This window comes from Macrobrachium rosenbergii, chromosome 2, assembly GCF_040412425.1.
Source record: "Macrobrachium rosenbergii isolate ZJJX-2024 chromosome 2, ASM4041242v1, whole genome shotgun sequence".
Classification (NCBI taxonomy): domain Eukaryota; kingdom Metazoa; phylum Arthropoda; class Malacostraca; order Decapoda; family Palaemonidae; genus Macrobrachium; species Macrobrachium rosenbergii.
The window spans coordinates 55,585,020-55,606,396 of NC_089742.1; the positions used below are offsets into that span (position 1 = coordinate 55,585,020).

General features: G+C 36.9%; 1 protein-coding gene across 1 annotated transcript in view; it reads right to left on the reverse strand.

The window, feature by feature from the left end:
* The window catches only part of LOC136847293 (collagen alpha-5(IV) chain-like), a 76,041-nt gene that overhangs the window by 4,108 nt on the left and 50,556 nt on the right, over nt 1-21,377 (reverse strand). Inside the window, exons 19-28 of the mRNA XM_067118838.1 lie at nt 20,113-20,270; nt 16,456-16,624; nt 13,271-13,455; nt 10,739-10,838; nt 8,424-8,609; nt 7,786-7,906; nt 7,348-7,525; nt 5,770-5,851; nt 5,215-5,385; nt 3,405-3,590 (exon numbers count right to left, since the gene is read on the reverse strand). Of these exons, the coding sequence (XP_066974939.1) occupies nt 3,405-3,590; nt 5,215-5,385; nt 5,770-5,851; nt 7,348-7,525; nt 7,786-7,906; nt 8,424-8,609; nt 10,739-10,838; nt 13,271-13,455; nt 16,456-16,624; nt 20,113-20,270 (1,536 nt within the window). The remainder of the gene's footprint in view (nt 1-3,404; nt 3,591-5,214; nt 5,386-5,769; nt 5,852-7,347; nt 7,526-7,785; nt 7,907-8,423; nt 8,610-10,738; nt 10,839-13,270; nt 13,456-16,455; nt 16,625-20,112; nt 20,271-21,377) is intronic.

A 21,377-nucleotide genomic window follows, 5' to 3' on the forward strand; every position in this document is an offset into this window, starting at 1 on the left:
CTTCCATTCGGTTGGGAACTTAAAGAAGGAGTCACGAAGGTTGGCTCAAGAGTCAAAACAATTATTCTAAATGCTGTGATTGTATTCTGCTTGTGGTGTTAACTTTCTGATATATGCATCTGGGAATTCCTGTTGTCCAACAATCAAACATACAGTTTCCTTACAACCATGCAGAATGCTTTAGTGGCATGATTCACAGCTTCCACGTTTGAAACGATAATCACAATCCATTTGTTACAAAATGAAGGATAGACATGAACTGAGGGCAGGAAGCAATTACATATTTCACCATCAAACAATTACATTCTCACTCTCTTTCCTCAAGGGAAGAAGAGGCCCCGGATTGGTGCTAAGGCTCCATGGTACCTCTTTCAGTAGTGAAAAGAAGAGTGTGAGTCCCACGTTCTCTATTTCACCATCTTTATATTTTTTCAGCCATTAGAACGAGTGAAGTGATATGTAGCCAAACCTTTGTTTGAGGTTAGGCATTCAGGTTCTTGGTTTGGGAAGAAATCAGCATCCCTAAACTCAGACCATTATCCCAGCTCTACCTTTCTCTTCCAGCTATGGCTGATATGAGGGAAAGGAAAAGAATGGGTCAGGAAGGTAACTATGTAACTGTCCACTTATTTCAGCTACCACATTTAAGAGGGATGCTTGTCTTGCCATCTTAACTTCTCCAAAATCTCAAGCCTTGCATGCAGGGTGTACAGAGATGATGGAGAAAGGGGCTAGAAGTTGTAAGGGACCAACCTTTAGTTTTTACAAACCTCCAGTATTTACAGATACCTTTCTTGAGTGAGAGGGCCGCTGGGACTAGAGTTATGCCTCTGAACTCCAACTATTATGGAGTGTGCTGCTTACTACCTTTAGATGGAATGGCAAAAGTTGTGCAACAGTTCATAATATGAAATGACTTCGTGCTTACAGTTCCAAGAAACGTGTACTTGCGAGTACCTGTCAATCAGAACTCTGTTTTCTGTTCTTGTCTGCTACAGTGCCATCACATTCAGAGCTTTCACGCTGAAGACACAGCTCTACTGGGGGTTATTAGACCCCCCCAAGTCTTCTTACTTCTGCAATGTTTACACTACAAGTGTTACCCAGAGTGGGTTTCTCCCAGGCCTCTGGTCCCTGAAAGAGTCCTACTTCCTTCTAACAAACAGAGCAAATGGATAAAACCTGAATCTATGCCCAGTTAGCAGCCAAGTACCTGGGTATGTTTGTAGGATGGCATACTTAGGGAGGTATGGTGTCAATTTCTGTCCTGGCAAGAACAATCAGATTGGCTTTGGCATGTTATCCTTGACCACCAGTTGTCTTATAGGGGTAGATTCCTGCTCTCTCTTTGGCTCTCGGCTACTGCCCCTGTCTCCTGGTGCAACTCATACAAGTGCTAATGCTGTGACAGGATGACGAACCCCATAGGGGGAGTTGTACGAGCTCTCCCTCCTCCCAAAATTCATTTGTTTCAGAATTGTTAAGGGGGGGTTGTTTCTTCTGGATTTAGAACAAGCCTTATTTTGAGGTCAGTGTTGCTTCTCTGCAGGTTTCTGAGAACAGCTGATGGGTTACTTGGTAGTGCTTTTGTCCAGCACAACCATAAGATTACCTTCCAGAGCAGAATGGAGAACTTTCTCTTTCTCTGCATGGCCACATCTTCATATGCATGTGTGGGCAGTTCACCATACTGTTGGGCTGTCTGCTTTTTGGGATCAGGCTGGCAACCTAGCCCAGTGGTTGGGGGTCAGTTTGGTATGGAGTGGTTCTTACTCCCTCAAATGGCTGCTATTCCCATTTGATACTGAGGTTTTCCCCCATGTTTGATCTCATAGTTTCCATGCTGAACTTAACTTTTCAGTATTTTGTTCTGTCCCATTCCTTGAAATAATGGAAGTTCAAGGAAGTTAAATTTCATTACTCTGGGAATGATCTGGGTTCTACAATTTCTGTTTGGATAGACTTACTCGAGGATGAATACAGATTGACTGGACTTAATCTCTCTTCCCCTATTTCCAATCTGGATCTGCATCAAGGTTGAAGTATAAGCTGGGCTGGGCTAGATACAGGTACCTGCAATTTGAGCATCCAGTCTCAGCATAGTGTCTCTTAAGGTGCATCTCCTTCTGTTCTCCCTTTTAAAAGTGGGCCGGGGATGGTCTTTGGTCTGACTAGGACCAGCTGCCTTCTGCCTTGAATTTCCCTAAGGGGATGTCATGTTTCTTCCTCAACTGAGTACCATCTTGTAATGAAGGGTATTCTGGCAGAGGGTCTGCTGCTCTGATCAATGATTTTACCAAACTGAGTGAGGGTTACAAGTCATGTCATCCCCTGATTGCACATGCAGCTGGAAGCATGACATTCCTGGGTGGTGTTCAGTTCAGTCAGTTGATAGGTATTGCTTCCCACCTAATAGAAGGTCTCCTATTGTAAATGGCAATGGTTTGTATTCCCATTGAAACAAAAAATATCCTTATAAAGTGATTGTATTTTTCCTAGGTGTAAAAACCAGAGTTTTTTATACAGTTAAACCCACCTCAACTCCCCTGCTTGGTCTTATGGCCGAGGAAAGCGGCTAATGTTGGTGAGTGAGGGGTATTCCCCACTCATTCCCCTTAACCACCAGTTTAGTTCAATGAACATCCTAGCCTGTGCTGAAGGATTTTCCTATTATAAAAGCTCTGGTTTGTATACCCAGGAAAAATACATAGTATTTTAAAATTTGGTATTATTTTAAACAATTTCAAATATTGACCTCATGTACACTAAAAAAGAAATAATGTGAATATTATGGAAAAAATTCACATATAAGTCTCTGGGTTTAAGATTTAGATGCATTTCACTATGGCTACTTATAAAAGGAAATAATCTCAAACTAAAGGGGTATGTTCCAAGAAGTTGCGTCCATCTATCCTTTGATCGTATATTGATATATCTCCCAAGTCAAATGAAACTGAGTATATTCTGAAATACTTTCAGCAGATAAAATATAAATCTGCTGCAAAAATATCTGATTAGGAATACTTTAAAAGAAAATAAAACTATTCAGAAGGCAAGTAGAGTTCATTCCAAGGGGTATTAACCCAACCCAAGCTTATTATCTATCTGGCTAGTGATGATGGGATACCTAAATTCTTTTAGATTATTAAATATATAAATTTTCGAAGGAAAATTGTTTAGGATTATTTGTAAAAAGAAAAAAAAAATTTTGGTATTCATTGCAAAATAGAAGCTATAAAAAATTAGTTTCAAGAAATTTGTATGAAATCACCAAAGATTAACTTGTGAAAAGTTTCCATTAAATTGCATCAATTCAAAATAACAGGTTGCATAAATGATAGTTATTAAATGTTATATTTATAACTTTTAAATGGAAAAATATGAAAAAAAAAAGAAAACCTTACCAAGGTCCTGACCATGGGCTCTGTGATTACCCATCACATGTAGAAGAGAGTAACCTTCCCACATCACATTTGTACCAGCTGGACAAGATGGTGTGAAAGATTCTTGAGAATGGCGAGTGACCATGTAACCCCTTGACTTTGGTGGTGGACCAGGTGGAGCTGGGACACCTGGTGAGCCATCCAGTCCTGTTGAACACAATAATTATTAAAATCTGAATGTATGAAATACCAGTACAGAAATGATGGCTATGAGCAACATAAAACTATAGATACTTATGTCAAGATAGAGGAATATGTTAAGGCCCAAGATACAAGATATTAGTGGTATGAAAGTATTCACGCGTGTCAACAGATGTTACGTCATGATTTATATCCAGGTAACAAGCCACATAAGCAGTCTAATAAGCTCTGTTCTGGCAAATGCATATGTGGAGTGCTGTAATATTAAACCCCTTTTGGTTGAAGTATAGGGATGGCATATTGACATTTTGGAATTTAATCTATGGAGATTTTAATACGTTCTCTGTTCTCTACCATAATAGACAGCCTTCCACCAAGTATCCCTGTAGGGGGTTAGTGCCATCAGTGCACCTCGTGGTGTACTGTAGGCATATTACAGTGTCCCTTCGGCCCTCAGCTGCAACCTCTCTCATTTATTTTAGTACTTTACCTCTGTTCATATTCTCTTTCTTCCATCTGACTTTCCATCTTCTCTAAATGACTTCATAGGTCCCAGCGCTTGGCCTTTGGGCTAGATTCTATTTTATATTTTATTCTGTTCTACCAAGTATCAAATTTCAAATAGAATGGAGAAAGGAAACAGGAATTCCTCTCCTGATAGTTAGGAATATCACAAATTTACAGTACAGCACTGTAAATAGAAAGCCCACTTTCTTTATGAAGTGCATTAATTACAGTTATGCTATTTCTGTAAAAGTTGGACTGGCAAGTAGCTTATTTTTTACATACACTAGGGATCTGTTTCCTTGAGTTTAAGGATATGGAATTATTTTTCCTTAATGGGGCAGACCAAATGTTAACAACATTTAAGCCAAATGCACCTACCAGACCAGCGCATTTAACTTAGAAAAAAATGTTCTACTTGACTTACAAAGACAGGCTGTACTCCTTTCTTTCCCTACTGCAAGAAGAGCGGTTAAACTCTGTAGGCTATTATTATTAATAGATTGTACCTGGTCAACCCAACAGAAGGGGGTGTCCATTACCGTGTGCCTTTTGGACATACTGCAGACAGTACTGAAGGCTCTTTACATTATCCCTTTGGCTCCAACTGCAATGATTTCTGTTCTTTACTTTCCATACTCTTTTTGGTTTCTTCCTACTTGGCTGTCCAACTTCTATTGCCTAACCATTCCTCAATTTTCACCTCAGTTAAGAACAAATTCAGGTGAGCCCTGAGTGTCTTGAAATGTGACTTGGTAGTATCGTTAAAGTACGAAAATGATTTAGTAGCAGCCACATCAGGCAACTCAAATGACATGCTCTTTTAATACAGCTGTATTTTGTTTTACTTAGGAACAGAAATCTGTGAGGTACCACCAAAAACTGTCCTACATAATTTTTTCTGTCAGCCATACGTGCATCCTCATATCAAACGTATGCTGTATAAGCTTTCTACCACCAAGCTCTGAATGATCAGCAAATCAAGTGCGGTATGAAATAAGGTGACTAAACAAAAAATTTCACTTGTGAATTACCAGAATTAAAACACTAATTTTTTCCTACTTAAAGTTAGTAAGTTAGAAAATACTGTAATTTCTTCCTACTTTGAAAAAAGTTTTTACGTTACCTGGTTTTCCAGGAGTACCACTTCGACCATCAAATCCACGATCACCTCTAATACCTCTGGGTCCTGGCTGCCCAGTAGGCCCTGGTCTACCTGCATCACCAATAGCACCTTTTCTTCCCTTCAATCCATCACGCCCAGGCTTACCCATAAATCCAGAAGGTCCAAGACCACCTGGAAGAAAAGTGTTTTAAAGTGGAAGAAAACTTTTGATGTACTATTAAAAAAACCACTCTGCAGTATTATGAAAAATATAACTGATTGCTCACTGCTGCATAAACTACATTCTGGATATATTGGTGATAGTTCATATATTTGAAAAAGATAAAAAGTAGCCATTTATTTTCATACCACTGGGTAAAATAAGCACTTATCAAAAAAGTGAAAAGAACAGAGTCACTCTTCTGTTCTAATGTTTCTAAATTTCGTCCTACTTGAAAGAATTTGCTTCATTTACTTTTTACTGTACTGTATAAGAACATAAAAAGAGCTTCATAAAATCTCTAATTATAATAAACATTTTGTTTGTAAAGAGGCAAACATAACCATTTTACCTACCAGGGTTACCAACATCACCTCGTAGACCTGGAGGGCCAGGGAAACCTGGACTTCCTATTCTACCTGGGGATCCAGGGGTACCCTAAAATATTTAAAAAATACAACTATCAATAGAAATAAAATCTCAAGCAACAAGAGTAGTCAAACAGTAATATTGCCTTTAGTTGTGAAAAAATCCACAGTTGGAAGCTTTCAGTACAAATCAACACTGCTCAGAAATTTGAATAAAATTATCCAAATCATGACCACCAGAACAAGGTAATTACCATATAACATTAGCACATTCTTAACTTCAAAAGGCTAACATGTTAGCTAATTACCATATAACATTAGTACATTCTTAACTTCAAAGTTGTCAATAAGTATCATTTGTTGTGGGTAGGGAATTGGTAGCCTACTGCCCAATTCCAAACATACTTTACAGCTGCACAATTTATTAAGCATGCATGAACAAAATACTCCCCTACTGTTCCTAGCTGCAAACCTTTTCATTCCTTTTATCATACCTACATTGATATTTTCTTTCTTATATCTTTCTTTCTGCCCTCTCCTATCAATTGTTTCTTAGTGTAACTGAGATTTTCCTCCTATATTACATCTTTCAAACCTTTCTACTTTGTTTCCCTTTCAGCACTGAATATCCCATAGGTCCCAGCACTTGGCCTTTAACCTAAATTATACATTTCTTTCCATTCCATTCCATTCCATCCCCTGTTGCTAATTAGCGTGAATGTTGCACATAACCTCAAAAATGAACAGCCAGAGGCTGATATTTAACATATGAACATCATCATCATTGCCTACAACCTCTTAGAAATAACGCCATTCATGTTTTTCATATACTTTTGTGTCCACATCTCTACATATTTCCAGCTTCCCATTTCAGTTCTAATCTAAGTAGGTTTGGGTCTTTCAACTCTTCTTGTGCCCTTAGGAGCCAGGTAGACATCATACAGGTGATATCTATGGTTTAACAGGTGAAGTCAAGTACCTCAAGATTCAATAGGCAATCACCCTGCCCTGTTGGACTTTATAAAGGCTTAATCTTAACCACAAATTACTGATTTTGGAGAAATTTGTGGTTGATGATAATTGCAAAAATGTATATTAACTAACTAGCACATCTGTATTAATGCTGTGGGATGGTGGAGGATTCCCTTAATCTGACAGATTGTAAGAGTTAGGCTAAGGTGACAGTGAACAAATCTTGGGTGTACAGCTCAACGCACAAAACCAGATGATTCTTCGGGACCATAGAAATAATTCTCAATGCTTGTCGCATGAATGTGGGAAGGAATCCTTGGGACTTTTGATTCATGGTCTTACCCCTCCAAGGACGGGTAGCTGGGTTATACTTTCAGCAGAAAAAATGCATTATTGCATATTTTTGGCATATTCATAGAGAATTTCAAGTTTGCTTTTTTCAGATTCCTCCCATGCATAGTGATCCTTAAAGCTAAATTGTGTTTAGTGACTTTGCTTCAAGACTTGGAATGATAGTTAATCCCTCAACATACCTGTAGTTTTTAACCATTGATGTAAAAATATATTCAGTAAGAACTGCAACTTGTAGCTCACCTTCAATCCGAAAGCCCCAGGAATACCAGATCGACCTGGATCTCCAGCATCCCCAATATCACCTGCAAGTCCTTGAAGTCCAATAAATCCTGGTTCACCCTGAGATCCTTTCAATCCTCTATCACCAGGGGGTTGAGTAAAACCACGTGGCCCGGGTTCACCAGGAAGTCCCTTCAAACTTCAAACAGAAAAAAAATAATACAATAACTTATTTCCAACTAAAATTACTAAAATATAACTTCAATGATTAATATTAAAGGATCTCTTTAAAGCCTGCTTTTTTCAAAAATAACAAAAGAAAATGATGTTACGTCTACTTTTGATTTTAATTACCAAGTGACATTTTCTACATATGCTTGATGTTTTGATTATACGACAGGTCATGTGTATGAGCAGAGTAACATGGTCAAAGCAGAATACAGAAAAATGATATCCTACCCAGGTAGACCAGGAAACCCAGGCTCACCTGGGAACCCACTTCTAAATCCTGGATCACCTACTGGTCCTCGTCGTCCTGCCAAACCAGGGATACCATTTCTTCCAGGAGGACCAGGGAAACCTATAGCAGTAAAAATTGATTAGATCAGAGTTAGTAGCACTGCAGACCACTCACTACCTTCCTGTAGCATATTTTTTAAAATGCAATGTTTACAACATTCACTTCTGTTGTTTTTCAGTTATGACTCGTAGCAAATTGTCCATAATGATAATGACATAAAAAATTATCCCTAACAATTTTGAGAAAAATTCCAGCAATAGTAGTTATTTTAAGGGTCTTCATGGACAACATATATAATATAGTTAGCTTTTCCACTCTCACTTTCCCCTCCCAAGGATAAACTGAGTCCTCGTTTAAAGAAAGAAAAAAAAAAAGATCTTAAAGCTTCCTTAATACTTGCAGATACGCAGAAATGATCTTGTGCTTTAAACTTTTACTAAAATGTTCACTAACGCTATTACCTAATCTAATTTTAACACAGGCAGAAATCAATTCTGGTTAAGCATTTATTATACAGTCTCTTGTAAACAGGCACTCCTTGAAAATATAACGGTTGCATTCTATTTTACCTACTTACCAGAATCCCCAGGATCACCGTTCAATCTTGGAGAGCTTAATCCTGGCAGACCCTTACTGCCAGCTGGTCCATCAGGGCCAAAGTCTCCAGGCTGACCCTTCTGGCCATGGCGGCCTGGTTGACCAACTTTTCCAGGACGACCTTCCATTCCCGTTTCACCCGGCTCTCCTTTTCTGCTTGGTAACCCTACAGTTTAGAAAGAATTGAACCTTTAATCAATGAACTTCAAGTCAAGGGTGAAATATTTATTTTATAAAATAACTGGAACTCTAAATCATATAGCATCTCAAAAATAACTCATTTCTCTATTCATTGACGTTTACAGTATTTGCTAATTAGAAACGAACAAAAGATTTATTTTGAAAAACAGCTTGTAAGCTCTTATGATGGAATAAAAGAAGCAAGTAACAACATAGCAAATAAATACTGTATACACAAATTAAAGACTTAAGATAATATAATGTATCTTGTAAAAACAGATTGGTGCTTTTATAAGAGAAATCAATCAAAAAATACGACAATACTACAGTACTGTCATTATCTATTAGACAGTTCAGGACTCCCCTTCAGAGTTAAAGATAGGATTTTATTGTTCCATCTTACATCAGTGTTTACTGTGTCTTCGTGATAACTATTATAAGGCTAACCACAAACATTAAATGGGCCTTATACAACTCTTCATTTACCTTTAGAGCAAATAACCTTAAAAATACAGATGAGTAATGCACTCAGTATCAATGGTATTTAAATATTTCCAAACCTTGAATAGACTAATGTGATATTTGATAATTTCACAGAACACAGGAGATACGTGGATGTAGTATATACATTAATTTTTCACATTACTCATTGAAGGGGGAGCGAGGTTCAAATGAATTAGTCTATGATTAAAGACATTAGTAACTGAATTAATGTAAGAATCCAGGCCTTTCCAAGTTGAAATACACCCCAGGGGACTGTTCCTTGACCTCAAAATGACTTAAGCAGTCTGATTCATTATGAGAAGTACTGTATTATGCAAGGTGACTTGGGAAAACAGGCTTCATATACCATTGCCTTTTACTAACAACTTCTGCCATGGTTCCAGACCTCCTATGGTAAAATTTTTATACAAATCCACATATTTTTTCTGTATTCCTCTTAACAAACAGCGAGACGGGCAAGCAAGTAAACATCTTAAACCAAAAACATAACCTCCTTGGCAGAGCTAAATATACCATGACTGAAAAATGAATAAAGGAAGAGTGGTGTCAGTTCAGATTAAAGGGACAAAGTTGTATTCGGCATAAATGGAAACAGAGAATATTTAGGAGGGAGCCAAAAGAAATGTGTTGTCAAGGGTGCGGAGGATCTTTGGCGATGAGGATAATTTGTTAAGAGCGGTTAAAATGATTTTACGATGAAAGTACTCTACAGCTTGTATTAGCATTGCAGATGGGAGAATGACTGGTCTGGTACAAAAGCAGATCACAAAACAAGGTTTATTATTTCTCTATGCCAGTCTTTTTAATATTTTTATGGATGGAGTCATGAAAGAAGTTGGGGAATGAGTAGCTGTTAGTGTTGGTCTATGGCTGATGTTTGTTGACAATGTGTTAAGTTATACACCAACTCTCCTAAATGGAAAATCTGCTGTAAAAGCTGATAATGATGATGATGATACAGTAACTGTATTAAATGGTGACAATGAAGAAAAGTTGCAGAGTCGGGTGCAAGTATGAGAGGTGAAAGGTGATGTTAGCAAAAATAAGTTAACTGGTACATGGAAGCTAGGATGATGGGACAATGAATATTAATATAATGGAAATAAAATGATTGATTATACACTGTATTCGTATTTGCAAGTACTGTACTGTAAATGCAATAGATGACTAAAATGAAAAGTGGTGAATACTGTAACAAAATAGGTGAAGAAAGAAAATTAGCAGTGTTTTTGCAAAAAGTAGAAAGGGAGAGGTGTCGTCTGTGGAAGCAAAAGTTGGAGTGTATGCAGTGAGTGCTGAATCATCTCTACTTTATGCTAGGGAAATGTAAATACTGAGTACAAATAGAAATAGAGTAAGGTGAAAGCTGCCAAATTTAATTATTTTCAGAGTGTACTTGAAAAAAAAAATGTTGAAATAGTTAAAAATGTGGAAATATGAAAATACAAAGTTAGCAATTGGTGAAAACATAGATAGGTGTATTTTGAGATTGACTGGTCAAGTGAAAAATATGGATGATGACGCTGAAAACATCTATGCTGTCACTAATGCTTGATGGCAATGGTACAGGTTGCAATGCTAAAATTAAAAACTAGTTTCTCATGTACTAACCTGGAGGACCAATTAATCCCCTACTTCCAGGATCACCCCTTTGTCCAGGAAGCCCTGGACGGCCAATGAAACCTGCAAGTCCTTGGTTTCCAATTTCACCCTGAAACAGAGAAACGAAAAAAGATTGTAATCTTACTCTTGTGGAAAATTCCTTTGCTCTAAGTAGTTTCTCCAAGTAATGTACCAACTCATATTTATAAATAACTTTATATGCACAGTATGAAGTTTCTAATTTCCTCCTTGTTTCCTCTATGAATTCATTCATACTACCAATATCCTCCAAGACTGGAAAAATTTTATTGAGTAAACTTTCTATTTGGCTGGAACACCAACAGAAGCAAACAGAGATCATGGCGATAGGGAAGGAAGCAAGTGAAGAAGTTGTAGAGCCAAGAAAGTGGACTACATGAAGGAGAGGCTTGAAAACCAACAGGACCAAAACACAAGGTACACTGACTGGGATGTAAGAAAATGAAACAGCAGCCAAGAATGTGGCCATGTGGATGCTGTGGCAAAAGTACAGGGCAAACCCTCTCCTCGTCTGGTTGGCAACATGACCTCATGCTGGTACTTGGGATGTGGGTTCGAATCCTGCTACCAGGCATCAGAATTTACTTCATATTTCTTGTATATGGATCTAAATCTTTGTAGTGACAAGTGTATAAAAAAATTACAAAGAATTTGAGAAGTTAAGAGGGCATTGTGGCTATTACAACTACACTGTACTATATACCCAATGTAGCAGATGGTAATACAATATCTTCTTCAAACTGCAAAATATACATAGGATAACAGATTTTTGATGCCAAAAATGCATAAGAGCAGCAAATATTGAAGAAAGGGGGTGGAACACCAAGTTTTGGTGTACAAGAGGTGGAATATTTCTATTACCTTTGGAACATGCCAGGGAGTAAACCAAGATTTGAGAGGGCAGAAAGAATAACAGTAGCAAGAGGGGAATTGCTGGACTACCGATGAACAAAAGTATCTCACTAGTAATTACATAAAAAAAACTTGTGATGGACACACTTGCGTGCAATAGAGGCAGGGGCACTGACAAAGAAAATGGATCTTTTAAAAACCTGTGACCAAAATGCTGGGATTCAATAAATGAGTGCAGTAGGGAGACCATATTATGAATGATACACAACAAATGGATGTGGTGTCCAGCTAATGAGAAATACACCAAGACCTTAAGAAGGATTAGAAAAGCAGCGGATATAGAATCAGTAGGAAGAAAACTTGTAGGAGGCCCATGAAGTCATGGATAAAATTATTAGATGAAGACCTAGATCATGGTGAAATTCAGGTGGAATGTGCACATGATGAAAGTGACTTAAGAGAACTCAAGTCACAGCTAATCCAACAACAGGATAAATTAACATAAAAACATATATGTTGATGTCGATGGCTGTCTGGAATTGTGAAGATTTACAGTATTAATTTAATATGGTCTATGTCCTTGTCAGCTTCTTATCTTGTCATTTTGTCACTTGCCTGGTGACACCAATAATTTCCTCAAGCTCTCCTGGTTGCTGTTACTGCTACCCAGGAAATGATAACTTACCAAGAAGGTAGTGCCTCTTTGGATGCAGTAGTTCTAATACCTGTCTCCTGATACCTTCATACCCATTCTAGACGGAAACAAAATTCTCTCTGTACTAGTAAAATTACCTCATCTCTCTCAAGAGTGAAGCCCCGTAAGTATTTTACTGTCAGTAAAACGCTAAAATCTAATCATCCTTCTTTCTTTGAGACATCTGCACTGGGTGTCCATTTATATTGTCTGGAGTTTGAGTATAAAGTCTGCATCTTCTTTCTCAGTTTGCATCTCAAACCCTTTAACTTTCACTGCCATACAAGATTTATTTCCTTGCTTTTACTATATTATACACCCAAATTTTACTTATCAAACATATATCACTAAATAAAAATCATCATTACTCCAATTAAAAGTTGATAGTAAAAAATGGAAAATATCAATGGGAAAACTTGTCTTTGAAGGTCAGTTCCATTGGTTATAAGCTCAAACAAAGAAGCAAGTGTCATAACAGGAGAAATAGGGTCTTTTCAGTGAAGGTCTTACGTGCTACTGAACTACCACTTCTCGCTATTCGGAACTTGATATTTGCTGAACTGGCAGTAAAGACATCATTGAAGTAGCAGAGATGTACATCACATGAGCACAAAACTGTCATTTATGTATATTCAAACAACAATGTATACGTACACACTAAAAAGTACCTTAAAAAATTCATAACTAAAATGCATAAAGTCTTCTGATAAGTGGGACCTTTAACACCTGCTGTTTTCCTTATCTGTAGTAACTATTGCACAGGACTTTAAATTCTCTCATTTATCCCACTGTGAAAGTTCTGCTGCCATTATTACAAACTTCAGGCTGCAACCCATGCTTACACAGCACATAATTTAATCTTAAATTGATAGCAAAGTACATCACAGTTATTTCTGGCTTATGCATTTCAAGAGACGCAACAGTGTATGTTTACAAAACTGGTCTATAAAAATTACCTTAATTCCCTGAATACCTGGAAGACCATTGGCCCCTCTGTCTCCAGCAAAACCAGGTAATCCAGGTTCTCCTTTTGTAGCACCAAAGCTTATGCCCTGAGGACCTCGGTCACCATCTTGACCTCGTAACCCAGGGGGACCAAGTTTGCCAGGAAGACCAGGGGCTCCTACATCTCCAGGTAAACCTAAAAAAATAGAATATAGATAAAGAATATCTATTCATATACACATACTGTACTCAGTACAGTATAGGTTTTAGTGGACAAAATTGACACAACCTCTTACTAAGTAGTGTTCCAAATTAATCACCCTCCTTTAGGAACTAGGACTTGTTGGATCACATGTTGTTGTTCTTGATACATTCAAAGATTTCAGTAGACTGGCATATGATCTCTTCCCCAATCTCTTAGGTTAGAACTTTATCCCACAACCTCTTTCTCTCCTAACTTAATTCTAGTTTTGTGAGTGTTGCTATTTGTAATTATTCAGGTGCTGACTATTTTTGCTGTATGTTACTCATTTACAACTTTCCTCCATTAAATCAATCACTTTCAGAGCAAATCTTGTTCCAGCTGTTTACATACAGACAACTAATTGTCACCTTCCTCCTCTTTTCCGTCATCCCTCAACCTAAATCTCACTGATACTCAATTTTGTCTGGACAGTATCATAGAGCACAGATGAAACCCAGTGTTTTGCTTTTATATCTTTTTCACTACAGAGTCTAAGACTATGGAAAGGAAAACCTTTAGACCAATTGGTATTTTGGAACTTGGGGCTATATAGTAGCTACTTACTTTAGGAGAATTGCATTATGAGTCTCACTAACTCCACTTTTACCAATATGAGATGCAGAATGCACTTCTCTAATCTCTCCTCATTTTTTCTGTATTTTATTCATGAGAGACTTTCCTTAATGCTATGAATGAAACTGAATCACAAGCATTCCATCTGATTATAAAATTGCATCTAATTTCTATCATGAAGTCTAATGACAAGGCTCTCCTAACCATTAGAGATATACAAATTTCAAAATAATGTTATTTTCCATGAATACTAGTCTTATTTTACCAATACTTAATGCCAGAAAGCAATTAAGCACTTAACTGAGCACAGAATTTCAACAATAGACAAAAGGCTTCATGAATCAATGTTTCAGATAAATACTTTCTGCCACTATAAGGTGCCTTCCATTCTATTATGTTTATAGTTTAGTCAATGTTTTAGTAAGTCAAACAAACCAACACTGTAATCTGGTAATTGAAGGGGGTAGGAGGTGGGGAAATCCCAGTAAGATAGGAAGTTTGTATGTCTATACAACAGACAAACATTTTTACTTATTCATGTTGAATCAATATTTAGATGAGATGCAATGAAGTTATCATTATCATCTCTATCCAACTGGAATTAATAAACTGAAGGTAGGAAATAGTTACAGCATGCAATGTGCAAATAAAGTACTGGAGCTTCCAATTTATATTACAGTAAGACACTTTTCTTTTGATATCTAAAAGACTTTGATTTAGCAACTGAGTCCAAAGTAGCCACAATCCATACAACTAACTATAAAATTATTCTAGTTTGCTCCAGTAGTTACAGAAACCACCACTGTAACAACTGCTTAGTCTGCCCTTAATGCCTTGCTCAGAGTTTAGTTCATACTTTACTGCTAATATCTATCATGCCTGATACTCCTGTGCTTTTTTTTTCTGATATCCATGTCCTAATTGTTTATTAGCCCTGATAAGTTCTCATGTGTATGGAAGGAACTGACCCTATATCACTTCTAAACCAGGAGACCCAGTTTCAACCACCTGAAACCTTGCTAGCAGAAGAAACAGCTTAGTAGTTCTTGTCTGCTATGAGTGGCAAATGGTGATTTTTCTTTTAAAGAGTAAGGTTTGATATAGTACTGTATATACTTTTGTTTGCAAAGTAAAAATCTTATATAGCATTTTCTCTATCTTTCCTTGAGCTAGGGATTTATTTAGAAACCTGTTTTTTGATAACATAAAATTTGTAAGAGCAGATCTTGTACACCTCTGTCAACACCTTCCCATCAACATCAGCATTTTATGTTTTCATTGGAGTACTACTAGTTAAATTTTCTTAGGGATCCACTATACCTTCAGAGGGCACTTCTTCCATTCCCTGGTAAGCTTTCGACTTTTATAGGTGATTCCATTAAACAATAAGAGCATAAAGCATAGATAAAATTTCCAGATGGTTTGAGCTGCTGATTGACAACTGTGAATACAGTAATGACATAAAAGCCTGCCACACCAAGTACTTGCTTCCTAAACTGGCATCAATATGTCTTCCAATCAAGGAAGGTGAGTTAGCATTTGAACTTCAAAAAATGATGTTCTCTCTCTCTCTCTCTCTCTCTCAGATGCAAGAGACTAGCTACCAGGTCTAGTGGATGCACTAACCCTTTCCCCTAAGACATCAGTCACTTGAGATGACTAGCTTTTATCTTTTACAAGGCCAAACTAAATGGCATGGGGTGAAGGCTGTATATTATGTTAACTAAACATTTTGAACTCATAATCAGACCCTTACTGTAATTACACTATAGCTTAGTTTTAAGAAATACTTGTCAGTGCTTGAGAAGTTCATGAACCCAATACTAATTCTCATATACTGTATTCATAAAGCTGTCATACCTGAATCAGTCCATTCTGTCTTTCAAATACTATTGTCTCAAGGATTTTGGGTGATTTTACATATACTGTATTGTATACTGGTATATATATCTTTCTTAGATTTTAGGTGATTTTACACATACAGGCAGTCCCCTGTTTATGACGGGTTCTGTTTTTACGCCGTGTCGTAAACTGAAAATCATCGTAAACCGAAAAATTGTCGAAAATCATCAAAAACCTAAGAAAACTTTACTTTTAATGCTTTGGGTGTATTGAAAATTATGTAAACTGCAATTTTATTGAGTTTTTCAACAACAAAAAAGCTCCAAATTTTTATTATTCTGCCATTTTGGAGCCTTATTTTTTCCATCAGATCGGCGTACGACGTGTCGTAACCCCACAACATGCGTCGTAAACTGAGAAATAATTTCTGATGAATATATTTGAAAAGCATCGAAACCTCAGAATGTTGTAAGCTGGACCCGTCGTAAACCGGGGACTGTCTGTATTGCGAGAAATCATGAGCTGTATTGTACTTACCACGGTTGCCAAATCTGCCAGGCTCTCCAGGTGTTCCTTTGATTCCTGGTAAACCTTCAGCACCAGCAGGACCAACAAGTGTTCCACCATGTGGTCCAGGTAGTCCAAGAGTTCCAGGTTCACCAGGTTCTCCCCTTGTTCCTGGTATGCCCATCAGACCTGATTCTCCCTTTTATGAAGACAAAAAATAAAAATGATTTGTAACACATTCATGCATTTTACAACTTTGTTCAATTTTGTCCAGTTTTCAATCAAGTCCATGAGGCAGATATCTGCTGAAATACAGACACCTTCAAAGGCTGTTTGACTAATGAAGTATATTTATTTCAGAAGCCTGAAATTTTCAATCAAAATATGGTAAAATTAACAATTCGAAAATTAAAACCTTTTAAATTATAATTTTATTATTAGTCCACCAAATCCATGTCTGAAACTTTGAAACACATAATCTAAAGTACTGTAAAGTAAAATAATCTTCTGGCATAAAATTAGACTGCATCAAAATTACAAAAACAGCACACCAATAGAAACTTGACCTTAAGTTAATACCATCTTCGCAATGGAAAGGTTTTGGAAAGATATTACTGCTGATTAGTCATAACCGAAACAACATTAGTCATCAGTAACAGAAAAAAACAGAGTAAAGAAATAAAAGATGGAGGTAAAACTCCATTTTAACAAAAACAGTAACTTTAGAACTTTTTGTTTATAATTTTCTGCTTAACAAATGTATGCAGAGACAAAATGTTTCCAACAATAAATTGAAAACTCTATCAAGGATAAGAATACTTTACAAGGATCAGACACACATTATGAATATAGACCACACTGCTTTTCATTGTCCTTTTGCAGTGGAAGCTAATCTCACAAAAGAAAATGTACAGTATAACCAAATGGCAATAAGGAGAAATAATAAAGTGAAGTATGAATCTTCTGGGACCAAACCAGCCAGTTTTCAGCTATAAAAAATTAATTAGTTCCTGTAATACACAACTGTGAGTGCCATAATATAAAACTAACCTTTAAGGTTAATTTAACAATGAAGCTGAGGGCCAAAGGGATGCTGCAAAGAACTACTGTATTGCAGTAGTTCCATCTACAGTACCATGTACCAAGCTAGGCACACTGTGAATAGTATTCCCTTGCTGGGGGTCCTATTTAAAGTAAGATGACTTAGAATATACTGGCGGCAGTTAGTTCCAAGTGCCCTTCACTTTACTGCTGGTTTTTATTAGTCTAAATCTACACCATAGCCTTACTGTGTCTATGTAATCTTCAAGACACTACATAAGGAGAAGTCTTTGCATGTTTATCTGGCTGAGTGTGCATTCAGGTTCCACATGCCTCTGGTGGTGGACTGTCAATATTTGTGTGTCTAGTGCTTTAAACATAACCCAAAATCTTGATCCTGCAATTTTGTGACTAATTAGGCTTGTTTTCATCAACTTGATCGTCTTTCATGCAGAGTAGACTTATTTAATTGCAAGTACTGTACATATAAACAGGCCATCTCACCTGGAAATAAGACAAACTCCCTCTTTGGAGATTTGAACTGCTGACCTATGACTTAACAGGTCAGCAGTGCAAGTCTACTTGTCTCCAGAGGGAATAAAAGGAGTGGAATCTGATATGCTGTGGCATGTTCTTGAGAACATACAATTTTTCTATGATCTTCCAGGTCTTTGTACAGTGCTAATTGGCATCTTGCGATTTCAACATCAACCACCTTTCTGACTGACTACTCCTCACTCTTCCTCATCATGCTGAAACCATCTCATTCTTGAAGATCCAAATCTGTTTTATAATATCCAAACACCACATCACTCAACTTCATCTTCATTTAGGGTAAAATCTTCCTACGGAATGCAAACCATAAATACAAGCATTTTGTAAAAATAATATTTTTCATTCTTTCTTTGTTGTAAGTGTCCATGTCTCTACTGCTAAGAGATGCCTAGGTCTTAAAGATGCATCATAATGATTAGCTACTCTTCAATTTTAAAAACCAGTCTCAGAGATGGCAGAAATGTTGTACCTCCATCATGGGCTATTCATGCCTCCTTCACTTGATCCTCTTCTTTCTATCCACTGTTAGCTCTTCTCATTCATGACCTTTGTAATCTTGGGCATCTGTGGCATTATTACCTGTCCACCCAAAATATAGTACAGTATATGTACTGTACTAAAATAAATTCCTACAGTCTTGTCTTCAGCAGCCACATGGCCACTTTCAAGACTACACATTTTCTTTGCTTCCTATTTGGTCAACACACTCTTGGTTGTGCTGACACCAATTATTACTCTCCTCTTTTTCATTTCACATTCCCATCTTTTAAATATTTTAATGAACCCTTCCTTTTATTTTGTTGTTGATACAGTAGCTCCCAGGATCACCATATCTGCACTGCTTTGTAGTCTCTTCCATTCATTTGATGACCTTATGGGCTTGGTGATGATCCTTGACTTACAGCAACATCTTTATTCACAAGTATTATTACATGACCCACAAGTTTCTGTTACCACCTACCTTCGTGACACCCATCTAACTGCAAACATGATAAAACTTCATTGTTTCTGCAGGATACTAACCTGTATTTGCCACATTATAAAGATTGTTTTTGTAGCTGATTTTCTTGCATGAAACCATACTGACAGTATAGCCTACAATCTTGCTAGAAAAAACCCAGTAAAATATTTAACACCCTTTTCAGTCCTCAGAACTTTTGGGTTTATGTGTTCATTTGGTTACACCAGCACTGATTGTATTTATCAATCCTATGCCACAGCAGATATGTGCAGATGCCTTCCCACCTAAATAGCTATTCAGGCTAATTCAAAGTAAATGGCTGTGTTGAATTTTTTTTTTTTTTTTTTACATAAAATTAATCTTTTCTATACAAACCCATTACTTTTCAATAATTGCTCCCCCTCAACCCCTGTTCCTTGCAGTTGGTTCAGACAACAAGCAGTGGTCCAGTCTGCCACCAGAGGACTGGTGGAGCCTGGATTCTTTGGCTGCCAGGTGGAAATGCTGTTCCAAGTAGAGTTAAGATTATTAACTTAAGAACTTAAAGACATCAGAAGGGAGATATTGTAAAACGACACTAACTCATCTTGGGTACATTTATAAAACTGTTGTGAACTTATTCTGGTGCAGTATTACTTACTTGTGCATCTTGGACTGACTTCAAGCTACATAACCTTTCATTTTTTTAAACACAAAAAGAATTTTTTTTATATAAAAACCCATTCCATTACACTAGCCATATTGTTTTTATGAATGAAGCCAAGATGAGCTAAAGTCACCTTACAATATCTCTCTTCTGAAGTCTTTGAGCTCTCAAGTTAATAATCTGAACTCTACGTAGAACCTAGAATCTTGTATTGGCTGAGCAAATGATTTTCACTCAGAACTGATTAATATATCCAATTTATTTCAGTGGAACTTCTTAAATGGAATGTTTCTTCTTTACTAACATCCTATACTAAACCCCCATGAACTCAGTGTCATGGTACTTATTTTCTCTAATTTACTGTGCATTAGCCATTGTTTCAAAGGTTTGATCTGGGGGGGATTTTGATATTTGTTATAGGGTTTTGAAAATATGTATGCTTGAGATGGGACATTTAGAAAGGGTACACAAAAGGAAAAATTACCTTTGTGCCCTGCCTTCCTTGAAGTCCATTGGTGCCACGAAGACCAATGGGACCAATTCGACCCTTGGGTCCTGGAATTCCTCGTCCGTCTATTCCAGGTATTCCAAGTGAGCCCAAAGTACCTGGAAATCCATTTCTACCAGGGTCACCAGGCTCACCTGTTAAAATGAAATAATGTATTAGTAATGTATTACTAGTGTAAGACAGTGAGGGGAAACCAAATAGTTACTTTCCAAAGTCACTGCACACCAAATTGGTTGCTAGTTCACTTCAATGGCTTCTCAAGTCTCATTATAACCTGCTGCTGTTCACATTAGACTCCTCATGTCTGTTACAAAGTTGAAAGTAAGTGGGGGAATTAAAGCAAGAAGAACTTAACAGATACACATTATGTACTACATCAGTTCCTGCCTACATGACTTTTCCTTGTACAGTATTCATTTGACATGGATAAATATCAAAATTAAATTTGGTGCAATCAGAAATTGGCTTTTGAAAACATCCCGCTTATGAAGTAGCAATGTTCTCCCACTCAGGAAAAGAAGTGGTGAAGGGATTTCAGTAAAAATACAAATACTGTACACTACAGTACTTACAACTGATAAGGGGAGGACGGCAAGAATAAATAAAATAATATCTATTTAAGGCCATGTATGATCTAGAATGAATGAATTTTTACACTTGTTTTTATTTCCTATTTTAAGAAAAAGCTTCCCAAATTACACAAAATACAATGAATCCCAGTCTTTCTGTAAACTTGTTCTTCATTATCTATTTTTATTTCTTCTCTTTAGCTCCAGACCCACTTCCTCCATTCGATCTCACAATCTAGCTTTTATTTTGCTTTTCTAGATATTCATTTTCACTTTTTGGCTGCAAGTTTTGTAATCTCAGTCTAGTTATGGTAACATTGCTATTGAGAAATTAATCATTTTAAAAATTATGGAAGTGTGTAAGTAGAAATGGTAAACAGTAAAATCACTCATGCTTAGACAGGCTAAGTCACCATTAATGCTGGTGGTTGTTTATTTTCTTTTCTCAAGGTTGAGCATTTCTCTTTTTTCTTCCCTTTTCTACATTCCATCACAATTCATTTGTTTTGCAGGCTTGAAATAAGAGTCAAAGATAAAAAAAGGAAATATTTTGTTCTTGTACTAAGTTTGCTGGGGAGTGTGTCATTTGTGTTGTACTATACTACTCTCTTTCTCTCTGCTATTTCCTTACCACATTATCATTCATTTCAGTGTGGAAATATAAATTTGAGA